This window comes from Gekko japonicus, unplaced genomic scaffold (genome assembly GCF_001447785.1).
Source record: "Gekko japonicus isolate JY-2015 unplaced genomic scaffold, Gekko_japonicus_V1.1 scaffold494, whole genome shotgun sequence".
Taxonomy (NCBI): Eukaryota; Metazoa; Chordata; class Lepidosauria; order Squamata; family Gekkonidae; genus Gekko; species Gekko japonicus.
The window spans coordinates 506,375-519,093 of record NW_015171518.1 but is presented as its reverse complement, the minus strand read 5'-3'; the positions used below and the strand labels follow the sequence as shown (position 1 = coordinate 519,093).

The following is a 12,719-nucleotide window of genomic DNA, read 5'->3' as shown; positions in this document are numbered from 1 at the left end:
CCCCAAGCGCTTCAACCTTTCTTCATAGGGAAAGTGTTCCAACCCTTTTATCATTCTAGTTGCCCTTATCTGCACTTTTTCCAAAGCTATATCCTTTTTAAGGTGTAGTGACCAGAACTGTATACAGTATTCCAAATGAGGTCGTACCACTGATTTATATAGGGGCATTATGATATTGGCTGATCTGTTTTCAATACCCTTCCTCAGGGGTCATTTCGTAGAAAAAGAGCTAGGGGGACTCATTAGCATAACTCATTAGCATATGCCACACCCCCTGACATTACCGAAAGTGTGTCCTCCCCACAGCCGGCGGCGACCTCCAGTGGGCACCAGCAGGGAGCTCCAGGCCCCGCCCTCCCGCACCTCACCCGGGGGGATGGCGTCCCCCCGCGTCCCCCCCCCCAAATGACCCCTGCCCTTCCTAATAATCCCCAGCACAGCATTGGCTTTTTTTTTTTTACTGCAGTCGCACACTGTCTTGACATTTTCAGTGCGTTATCTACTACGACCAAGATCTCTCTCTTGGTCAGTCTCTGCCAGTTTGGACCCCATCAACTGGCCTGTAATTTCCCGGATCTCCTCTGGAACTCTTTTTAAAGATGGCAGTGACATTAGCTACCTTCTAGTCCTCAGGAATAGAGGCAGATTTTAATGAAAGATTACATATTTTTGTCAGGAGATCCACAAGTTCACATTTGAGTTCTTTTAGAACTCTTGGATGTATGCCATCCAGGCCTGGTGATTTATCAGTTTTTAAGTTGTCTATCAGTTGTAGGACCTCTTCTCTCCTCACCTCAATCTGACTCAGATCTTTCAACACCCCTCCCGAAATCAGCAGTTCTGGAGTTGGCAAGCACTTCTCATCTTCCACAGTGAAGACGGAGGCAAAAAATGCATTCAGCTTCTCAGCCATTTCCCAATCATCCTTCAGTAATCCTTTTATCCCTTGGTCATCCAAGGGCCCCACTGCCTCCCTGGTTGGTTTCCTGCTTCTAATGTATTTGAAGAAAGTTTTATTGTTGGTCTTTACGTTTTTCGCTATATGCTCCTCATATTCCCTTTTTGCCTGCCTGATGAAAGCTACCTTAGTTGCTTTTAATTTTATTAAAGAGCATAAAACAACATTATAATAAATAGATGAACTACCAAGTTTTCCCATTTTCATAGAGCTCTCTCTCCCAAAATAATTAAACCACAGACAACACTTGTGATTGGATGTTTTTACTGATTCCTGTGTTATCCCAGCATTATTTAAAACCAGAACTGGCTAAGGAAGGGCAAATTTAGCTAAATAGGAACTGGTTAGTTTTGGTGGATAGCTCATAAGGTCTGTTTTTAGAACCCTAGGGATTGTCAGACTGGTAAAGGGCAAAAGACTACACATGTCCTTTACCATTCTGATACTTCATTTTATACAGATTTTAAGCTAAAGGGGAAACATAAAGCCCTTTAAATCAGTTGCACTTAGAAAACTATGCTCAGCATCAAAGAATCTATTAAACTAGTCCTGAGTGCTCATGGATGCCTTGTTTCTTCAAAACCAGTTTCCAGACTGTACAGTAAGAGACATTTAAACCTATGTCTTGGGGATTTGCTTTTCAAATAAAAGTAATTAGACAAATGCTGTAGCTTTTAAGCCTGAGGTCATGCACCCCATCTATATACTTGCCAATAATGCTAAAGGGAGAAAATTTCTGTTATAAATAGCTTGTAAACTCTGCAGGGTGTAGGATTAATGCTTAAGGCCCTGGCAAATTGGCAGAAGCGAAAAGAGATGGTTTGGCATGATGGCTGTTTCAGTTAATATAAATATTATTATAATAAATTTATGTTTTGGATATTGGTAAGTAACACTCTTGGAGGTTAGAGGATAATCAGAACAGCAGCATTATTAGAAGTGAAGTTTAAGATCATAAAAGACAAGCTAGTTATCCCCACTGATAGTGTTTTGAAAAACTAATCACTTTTAAGGCTGAATTGTATGAACAAGTGCCATGAATGCTAAATAGTCTCCACCATGGAGTGCACTTCCTCTCCACTAACCATTCTGTTTGCACAAGATCAATGGGCTGTTGTGCAACCAGAAGTTTTAGCAGAAGAGGAAATGCACTCCACGGCAGAGACGATTTACAGCTTGTGGAACTCATTCACAGGATCCAAGCTTATGCCTTTTGGCAAATTAATATTTTCTGTAAATAATATAAAACATGCCAACTTTACTAGCCTAGTGTTTAACAGATTCATAACACTGTGGTTAGATCCAACCAGATTTTCTGCTGTAGAAAAAGGAAGGAGGGAGGTTGCCTCTGACTACCAAAAAAAGGCTGTGTGGGGGATCTTGGGACATGAATGGACAACAGAGGGATCTTGGGACATGAATAAGGCTCTAATAAGGAGGGCGAATTGGTAGAGACTGAGCAGAAAAAAGTAAATTTACTTTCTCAGGGCAGTCTGGGCAAGTGTTGCTACTAAATGTAGGCACGAGGCAAATTATTTGTACTACATTAACCACCGTAGTATGTAAAAGATGTGAAATAAAACTGGTGATTAAGCAAAGTTGTACTTCAGTTTCCCACTTGTTATCAGAATGAAGTATAGGAAAGTACAAGCTTCTTTAAGCCTGTACAGAATTGTTAACTATGTATTTTCCCTATATGGTGAAGAGAATAATTTATATATTCCCTATTGTGTCGACATTTCTTTCTGACTTTACATTCTAAATCTTAATTTAAGAGTACAGGAACAACAACACAAACAGAGTTGTTTGGAGCAGAGGTTGTTTGGAGCAGAGGTTGTTTGGAGCAGAGTGGATTTTTTAAAAACTTTCAGTTTAATCCCCAGAATTAATGTGCAATTCTGCCTGCATTATTGTGTTTCTGTTGGTCAAGGAATGGTGATTCCGCCTCCCCCCCCCAATGCTGTCCATGATGGTCCCTTGACAACCAAGAACAGAAATTCTTTGGAGGGGGCCTCAGTGGGCTACAGCAGACAGCCCTGTTCTGAGATCTTCAACTTGCGGTACTTTGGATCCAACTCATACTATACGTGGGCCCCGTTCACACGGAGGAATTGTCGCGCTAAAGGCACGAATGTCAGGCGGATTTTTGGGGCACGATCACACCGCAACATCTGGGAAGCATAGCGCACCTGTGGCCAACCCGTGGCATCCCGCCGAAGATGCGCAGTAAAAAAGTACCTCGGAAAGTGCACTAGTATCCAGAAAATGCGGGGCAGGGGCGGGCGTCTGATCATGGGAGTGCTAGTATCCCGTGGCATCCAGCGCCCATCCACGTTCTGTCGCAAACTGGATGTTTTTCATAAGCGCATGCGCACAAACACGTAACTGAAAGCAGTGCTGCTCTGCGGAACTGCGCATGTGCACAAGCGTGAAACGCTTGCCACACCACTTCTTTGCCACGCTCTAGCATCGCCACGTAATTGCCAGCTAACAGCCTAAGCATGAAGCTTCAGGGGACCGTGTGATCGGACTACCATGCTTTATTTTGCTCCATGCCTCCCCCCGGCGTCATCTGGCCTGTGTGACCGGGGCCATGGTATGTCTCAATTCATTCAATAAATTTCAAAATGATACTTTACTATTCAGCAGCAGAACTGCATATGGCAAATAATCCATAGTTTAAGAGAGAGTTTATACATTCAGTTAACTGTATTCTCTTTGTATTCAAAATGGTATATGTAATAATTTTGTGATGTATAGCTACACTAACTTGAGAAAAATAATTTCTGACGTATTGACTAGCAAATGAAACATGAAGTAGGTAAAGTGATATAAGTTTGTTGGTACGGGGACTAAAAAGTTTTAACTATGCTCTTCTCAAAAATAAGATTCAAATTAGAATACAGTAAAAGTAGTAACTATGTTGACAGAATTTTGCTTTTACTTTTCAATTTTATTTTCTGATTTATACCATCTAATGTAGTGTTTTAATCCAGGAGACACCCCTCTACATAAAACAGCAGATATATTAGGTAAGACTATCAGAAATTAGTCTATCATCTTCTGTGGCAAAGAAAACATATAAACACCCCCCTAAATGATAACTTTATCACTATGATTCCGCACTAGACCTTAAATCCTGGTTCAACCCTGTCCCCAAACTTACATTTTACATTACACTCAAGTTCAGCCCTGTAATGATTTTGGGGTATTTTTTGTTTCCACATTACATTGAGGTCCCCCTGGTTTTGCCCCACACTTGTCCTGGAATAAACGGATGCTGTTATAACCAGGGATAATTGCAAGGTATTGTGAGGGATGAGATCCAAATGCAGAAAGGACCATTATATCTCCATTATGGTCAGTTTTTGTCTGTCAAACAGAATAGAGGGTCACCAATAAAAACAATGTTTATAATAGAAAAAGACACATGTATTTAAGAACATAAGAACATAAGAGATGCCAATGTTGGATCAGGCCAAAGGCCCATCCAGTCCAACACTCTGTATCACACAGTGGCCAGAAATACCAGTGCCATCAGGAGGTCCACCAGTGGGGCCAGGACATTAGAAGCCCTCCCACTGTTGACCCCCCCAAGCACCAAGATGACAGAGAATCACTTGCCCCAGAGTTCCTATCTATACCTTGTGGCTAATAGCCACTGATGGACCGCTGCTCCATATTATTATTATTATTAGCAAAAATTTTAAAAACATATAAGGGCCCAATCACACCTCATGTAAAAATGCCAAAATCTCACACACAAGGCCCAATGGATTTGACCTGACACGTTTCGGCCTGTATAGGCCTTCTTCAAAGGCCAAACACAATGAGGACCAATTGGCTAATATCATAATACAATACAATCATACAATTATGCAACATGGATACAAGATGGACCAGAAAATTTTTTGTTCCAAAGTGAAACCACTAGGCACAGAATAAGAGTATAAATGAGGCCTCCAAAGATGCAATCACATGCCAAATGATATTTCACCAATATTCTGGTCCAGCAAGTGCCTTCCAATGATTGTTTAGCCAAAGCATCCTCAGTAGAATTGTCCCTTTTGTTTTATTGTTGGCCCTCTATTCTGTTTGATTTACCTTTTTAGGTTCTGGTTCCCAGGTTTCAGGGTTAAGTTACCCCCTCCCCTTTTTGTTCCCAGTTTTTGTTTGTCACACTGTTTTCCAGAAATGAACCTATAATGAAGAAATTCCTCTTCCTTTCTTCTTCTTCTTAGTGAATGTAGGAAGGAAGGAGAAGGAGAACACATACACATAAGGAAAAAAGGAGACAGCTACATCAGGTGTAAGAATCCTTCCTTTGTGCCTGTTGTTGTTTTGAGATCATAGCAGTCCTTGCTTACCTTTCCTGAAACTATTTTTTCATAAATCTGGATTGGTTGATCTGCAAAGAATGGAGGATATCCAGCTGCCATTTCATAAATTAATACTCCTAAGGCCCACCAGTCCACTGCTTTATTATAGCCCTGGTAAAGGAGAAACACTACAATTAGCATTAGTAGCAGGTTTTCATAAACCCTGAATACAATTATGCAGTAAACCACCTTTCATTCTCACAAAGTTAGGTAATTCTAAGTAAGTTCAGGCCACTTCTATGTGAGAAACAATATTAAGGCTGAATAATACCAACTGAAGTAAAACATATTGTTAATCACCACTTAATTCTGCTGGGAGGATATGATGGTTTCACTGGCTGAGCTAAAAAGAGAACCAGTCTTTTAATACACCTTCTGTATATGTGGCATACAATTCAATACAATTTTTCAAATCTTCAAATATGCTTAATAGCTTACATTTTATTAGCATTTAAAATTTGTAGCAACACTATTTAAATTCTTTCTGAAACAATTTGCAAGCACATAAGTGCTAAGTGGGTTACAGATGAGACTAAGATCTCATCTTCATCAGGGATTATCTGAGACACATGGAATATTCAGAGATTTATTCAAATCAAATTTATTTAAGAATGTAATGGGTTGTCAAATTTAGTTGACGTTTAGTGATATAACTTAATCCCATTATTAAAACTGCGCTAACTAGTTCTATCACCCCAGGCCTCATTGCTTTCATAAGAATTTGCTTCCAATTAGTTGCTGTCGATTTTCCAGGTTGTGTGGCTGTTGTCTTGCCATTGTAGAACCTGTCCTTTCACCAGTAGCTGTGACTGGCATCCTCAGTGGTATAACACAGAAAGATGGAGTACCCTCTGCGTCAAGGTGAGAAGAAAAATGGTAGGCAGATAATTTATATCTACTCCAGAAGGTGGGGTAGGGCTGAGTCATTATCTTGTAGGAGTTCCCCAGGCTATGAACATGCTAATGGAGGAGCTTTCCTGAGGAGGTTCTTTTGTATGTGGATTGGCTGTTGAAATTCTAATCTTATCTGTAGTGCTATTGTCAGATGTAGAGCCTTTTGAGTTTTTCAGGACAGGAAACCATACCCTATTTATTTTTAAACTCTCTTCTTTCCTGCTGAAATTGTGTTTATGTTTATGAATTTTAATGGCTTCCCTGTGTAATCTGACATGGTAATTGGATGTGTTGTCCAGCCTTTCAGTGTCTTGGAATAAGATACTGTGTCCTGTTTGAGTTAGGCTATGTTCAACCACTGCTGATTTTTCAGATTGGCCCAGTCTGCAGTGTCTTTCATGTTCTTTTATTCTTGTTTGAATGCTACGTTGTGTGGTCCCGATGTAAACCTGCCCAGAACTGCATGGTATAGTCCTGTAGAAGTGAGGGGGTCCCATTGTAATGATATATTTTGTGTGTTTTTATCCCACATTTCTAGGAGAAGCTAAGGGCGGTGTACATGGTTTTCTCCTCCTCAGAGTGGGTTTCCTGGTACATCTGAGCCAGTCCTTTGTCTTCCTGTGGGAGACTGGTTTTCTTCAGTTGTTTGTTTTAGCTTTGGTTTAATCGCTCCTCTGATTTCATTCTTGGAGTAGCCATTTGCTTGAGGTGGGTGATTTAGATGACAATTAGCACTACAAATAAGATTAGAATTTCAACAGCTAATCCACATACAAAAGAACCTCCTCAGGAAAGCTCCTCCATTAGCATGTTCGTAGCCTGGGGAACTCCTACAAGCTAATGACTCAGCCCTACCCCACCTTCTGGAGTAGATATAAATTACCTGCCTACCATTTTTCTTCTCACCTTGACACAGAGAGTACTCCATCTTTCTGTGTTATACCACTGAGGATGCCAGTCACAGCTACTGGTGAAACGTCAGGTTCTACAATGCCAAGACCACGGCCACAGAACCCGGAAAATCTACAGCAACTAATGAACTCTGGCCGTGAAAGCCTTCGACAACAATTTGCTTCCAAATTGGTAAATCCGGGATTACAGGCCTCTTCTCTTCAACACCATGCAATATTTTGAAATACCTTGCTGAGAATTATTTCAGGTGCCAAATATTCTGGAGTTCCGCATAACGTCCAAGTTCTGCCTTTTACTCTTTTTGCAAATCCAAAGTCTGTGACCTGGTAGTTTAAAGAAGAAATACCACATTAAGACTTGGAGGGTACCTTTTTTTTTAAAAAAAAAGTAATGACTTGATCTTTCAGAAAGTGTTCACAGAAATACTCCCAGGTTTTATGGCTAATTCAAAAGGAGTTAATCTTGAATTGTATGTATCATTTCAAGCAAGAACGCAGACACAGCAGATGATCTACCTTCTGTTAAAAACCAAACACATGCTGAGAATTAGCTGAACATAACCTCTAAAGGCATCCTATGGTTAACATTAAGCAGTTGTTTATATGGAATTGTCAATTCACTTTTTGATTAAAATCAACTGAAATTGTAAACTCGCTTGAATCAAGCTTCTAAACTCCTTCTGATCAATAACTTAATACTGAAAATTTTATTTCCCTCATCTTTAACTTCCTACAATGAACATATTTAAAGCATGCTATGTCCATATTAAAAGAGATGAAGATTCATAAGTAAACATTTGCTCACATCATACCTGGATATATCCTTGTTGGTCAATTAAAAGATTTTCAGGTTTTAGATCTCTGTAGATGAGGTCTAGTGAATGGAGGTACTCAAATGTTAGCACTATCTGAGCTGCATAAAATCGTGCATGTGGTTCACTGCAAAGAATGAAAACAGCAGCCGTTCACAACACTACAATGGTTCTGTTTTGTATGTTACAGTACACACACTGAAGTGGCCTGCACTAGGATTGGCGCTTTTCCTAGGAACAAGTATTTTCTGAAATAATTTCTCATATCAAGTTTATAAAATAGACTAATGAACAGACCTAACTGTTCTGTTCTGATGGGCACGATCCTGCAAACGAGCCAAAATTCAGCATGAACTTGGGCCAGTTCAGAGCTTGAGAACCAATTTTGGGGAAGGCACCTTCCCTGAACATTTACCAGTCTTTTGACTGGTTTGGTTCAGCTGTTCAGGGCCAGCCATTTAACTCTTTGGTTTTGCTAAACTGCTCAATGGGGGGGGAAGTAAAACCAAAGGTTTAAATGGCTGTGAGCCATTTAACCCTTCAGTTCTGCCCTCCTTCAAAGCAGCAAGGAACAAAACCGAATGGTTAAATGGCTGCCAGCCATTTAACCCTTCCCGGGCAACCCCCCCCCCTTTCTCCTGCCTCCAGTGAGTTGCAGATGGGAGAAAGGTGGAAGGGAAGTCCCTTGCAGAGGGGCCCATGCCCCATAACCAAACTTGCCAGACCAGTTCAGTGTTTGGTTCATGGACCACCCTGAACTGGACCACCCTTTTTTAGTTCGTGCCCATCCCTAAACGGTTCTATAACATAACACCACTTCAGAAAGCTGCTGAACATATTAGAGAACTTGTTTTTCAAAGGCATTTCAGAAAACCCCTGAGTTTATACTGCATAAGGAACCTTTAGAAAATATTTCCTGATCCTTCAAAAGCCAAGGACTGCTAGCAAGTCTCTTCCATATCTCCATTTCATTTAGTACAGGTTTTCATAAATTCTAGTTTCATAAATTCTTACCTGAACCTTCCAATTCTTCTTAAATGTGAGAACATTTCACCCCCAGGAACATATTCCATAATCATATATAAATTAGAATTGTCCTAAGGGAAAATAAATAATGTTCAGTTGGGAACTTAGGAATTCTTTGACATACAAGTACATAACACTTTACTTCTGACAATATATATTTTTTTAAAATTACATGCATTCTTGTCTGAACATGGAATGAAATGTCAACAGATCTAGACAGGAAACATTCAGGTCTGACCATGAACTCAAACCAATGATACTGCCAAATTTTCTTATCACTTGGTCTGGAATACAAATTTGCCTATTTTGTAATGCTCATAAGTATTTTAATGTGAGCATCATTTCCTCCTGACAGTATTTTCTAGCTTTGACTGGTGGGGTATATTATTAATTGTTTTTCAGATTTGCTGGACTTGGGCAGTGTTGTGCTGTTACAAAAGAGTGAAAAAATATAGGAAGAAAAACTGCACTATTGCAGCAACATTTTTAGAATTTGCAACTAAAATATGCATGCATCTGAAAGATGCAAATTTTCTTCATGGTTCTTAGGAGGCAATGCCCAGGCACTGTACATGATAAGTGCACATATGCTATCAGAACAAGTCAGAAGACAACTCTCAGAGCAAGGTATGCCCCCCTGTGACACCAAGCTGGATTTCATCATACACTTAAGGGTTAAGGTTACTGCTAATGGTCTCCCTTGCAGGTGGTGTTAATTGGCCGCACCGGCCTGCCTTCTTATAATCTCTCAAGGACATAACACCATGGCTAAAAAGTATTTTCACATGAGAACAGTTCCTTAGATGGGAGGGGTAAGAGCAGGATGTATGACATAAGGTTCTGGAACCATCTTGAAGCAGTGGGTATTGACTGATTGTCATTCCCACCTGACCCCGACCCTAAAAGTATAACTGTAATGCGTCAGTAGTACTAGTAGCTACCTGAGATTCTATGTGATTGAAGGCCTGGCTGCTTCGTGGTTTCCAGAGATAGAGACTACACTACATAGAGGCCTGCACTTTTGAAGCAAACTTTTGTGCCACCTGATCCAGATCAGGCCGTTAAGGTAGCTTTTGTTGTTTTTCTTGTATGACTTTTAGAACCATGTTGGTTTGAATTTGCTTTTTGTTGTGTTTTCTAAATTAATTCTACATATATACATATATGTCCCCGTTCACACGGAGAATTTGCCACGCTAAAGGCACAAACGGTAGCTGGATTTTTGGTGTGCGATCACACCGCAACATCTGGGAAGCGTAGCACACCTGTAGTCAACTCGTGGAATCCGCCGAAGATGCGCAGTAAAAAAATACCTCAGAAAGTGCAGTAGTATCCAGAAAACACACGGCAGGGGCAAGTGTCTGATCACAGGAACGCTAGTATCCCGTGGCTTCTGGCACCCGTCCGAGTCCCGTCGAAAACCAGATGGTTTTCCTAAGCGCATGCACATGAACACTAAACTGGAAGCAGTGCTGCTCCGCAGAACTGCGCATGCGCACAACCACGGAACGCTTGCCGCACGGCTTCTTTGCCAGCTCCAGCATCGCCATGTGATTGTGAGCTTCCTGCCACAGCGCGAAGACTCTGGAGACCGTGTGATTGGGCTAACGCACTTTATTTTGCCCCGGGGCAAACAGCCACGCCTCACCCCCGCGTTTTCTGGCCCGTGTGACCGGGGCCTATATTTTTATTAAATTTGAGTTTGTGTCTTCTTCTCTGCACCTGCCCTGGGGGACCCACTGGGTGAGCTACCCAGTATCTCCACACACACCCCCCCCCATGTTTCCTAGAAGATTAAACTGAGATTCCATCTTGAATCAAAGTGGAGAGGACTTCACTCATCACTAATGGAAACTGATCAGATCTAACACATTGTTCTCAAATTTTGAGATGGCAGGTGAGTGGGTCATTACAGCCAATCACATTTTAGGATTCATTTGATACTTCTCTGCACAATGAAAAGTGTTCAGATCTGTGGTCTTTTCGATTCTCTAAGATCACTCCTTCAGTCCCTGAAGGTTGCAACAATTCTAGAGGAGTAGCCCTTTTACTCTGAAGCACAAAACAAGATTCCAGTGGGCCTTTAGTGACTAACAACATGGATTCCAGCATAAGCTTTTGTGAGTCAGAGCTCACTTTATCATGTTGCCATGGAGATTTTTTGATCCATCTGAGATCTGGAGGACAGCCTGTAGTTTCATTAACTGGGAACTCTAAAACCATTTCTTCCTTTACTGAATAAAGTTTACCATTAAAATCTAATGGAATAATGGATATAAAACTACACTAAGACAATGTGACCGGTGATACTTTCTAATTTAATATTTACCTTAAAAGAATACTCCAGTCTTACAAGGAAAGGAAAGTTCACTGCTTGTAATATTCTCTTTTCATTCAGTGTATGTTCTATTTGTTTCAGTTTGACCACCTATGCAAAAACAGAATTCATTAGTCTGCACAAACAAAAAGCCCCAAACAAACCAAAATGCTATTTATGACGGAAACAGCAATGCTAAAGAATGGTGGCAAAAGCCATATGGAGCCCCGATAGTAAGGTACAATGGCTGAGATCCTATGCCTTGCTTCTGCAGCCCTTCATCTGTTGTACACCATACTCCTGTGGTGCTAGGTGCTTTTGGCTCATTTGCAAAATATGGTCTTGTGTAAGTGGAAGCACCTAGCACCAGAGGGCCACCTCCATTATAGAAGTATGGTATTGATACAAACCACTGTCTGCTATACTTTCTGTTCTGCTGTACATTAACAGTTTTCCTCTTTTGCTGCAGACTAGAAGGTCTGTAGTTCAGCAGTTTGAGACCCAGTGCCACGTGACAGAGTGAGCTCCCATCTCTGGCCCCAGCTCCTGCCAACCTAGCAGTTCGAAAGCAAGAAACTGCAAGTAGATGAATAGGTACTGCTTCGGTGGGAAGGTAACAGAGTTTCATGCGCCTCAGCGTTTAGTCATGCCGGCCACATGACTACGGAAACGTCTTTGGACAATGTTGGCTCTTCGGCTTGGAAATTGAGATGAGCACCGCCCGCTAGAGTCAGATTCGACTAGCTTTCAAGGAAGGGAAACCTTTACCTTAACTTTTCTTTTGCTGACCCAAGGTCACCCAGCTAGCTTCATGTGGAGGAGTGAGGAATCAAACCCAGTTCTCCAGATTAGAGTCTGCTGCTCTTAACCACTACACAAAACTGACCAGGGATTGCTGATCCTTGGTTCAAAGTGTTGGAGTATTTGCTATGGGGTTTTGTAAAATATTTCCATATGATTTTATTAATGAAGAAAGCATGGGTGAAGTGTCTTAACAGATCAGCCAGTTTTGGAGAAACGATTCTCATTTGCAAATTTAAGCAACACTGCGAAGGACTAAGTAAAGAGCTGTCGTACTATTCCTTAATTGTTGATTTCATTCTTCCTTTCATTACTGTGAAGTTACCTAGGATGTTTTGCAAATATTAAGAAAATAGTTACTACAAGCCACAAGGAATTGAGGGAGAAGGGAAATCCCATTTCCTTCCTACTGCTCACACTGCCTTCCATTTGTTTAAGAAAGAGCATTATTCCCCTACAACATCTGCACACATGCAGATGTTGCCCATAATGTTTTTAGTGGGTGTAGCTCCAAATTATTTGTTTTTCAAAGAATAAGATTTTTCTACACACCTAGTAGTATCACCAGTTTTGCAGAAATCTTGCTCTTAGCTCTGTGTGGCCCCACTGTGGATTTTTTTG

The 12,719-nt window shown here is 41.0% G+C and overlaps 1 protein-coding gene across 3 annotated transcripts in view; it reads right to left on the bottom strand.

The window, feature by feature from the left end:
* The window catches only part of PRKACB (protein kinase, cAMP-dependent, beta catalytic subunit), a 101,239-nt gene that overhangs the window by 12,498 nt on the left and 76,022 nt on the right, over positions 1 to 12,719 (bottom strand). For all 3 annotated transcript variants that reach the window (XM_015419398.1, XM_015419399.1, XM_015419397.1), the window contains 5 exons: positions 11,310 to 11,408; positions 8,969 to 9,051; positions 7,955 to 8,081; positions 7,371 to 7,466; positions 5,326 to 5,448 (listed from right to left, as the gene is read on the bottom strand). In XM_015419398.1, the coding sequence (XP_015274884.1) occupies positions 5,326 to 5,448; positions 7,371 to 7,466; positions 7,955 to 8,081; positions 8,969 to 9,051; positions 11,310 to 11,408 (528 nt within the window). The remainder of the gene's footprint in view (positions 1 to 5,325; positions 5,449 to 7,370; positions 7,467 to 7,954; positions 8,082 to 8,968; positions 9,052 to 11,309; positions 11,409 to 12,719) is intronic.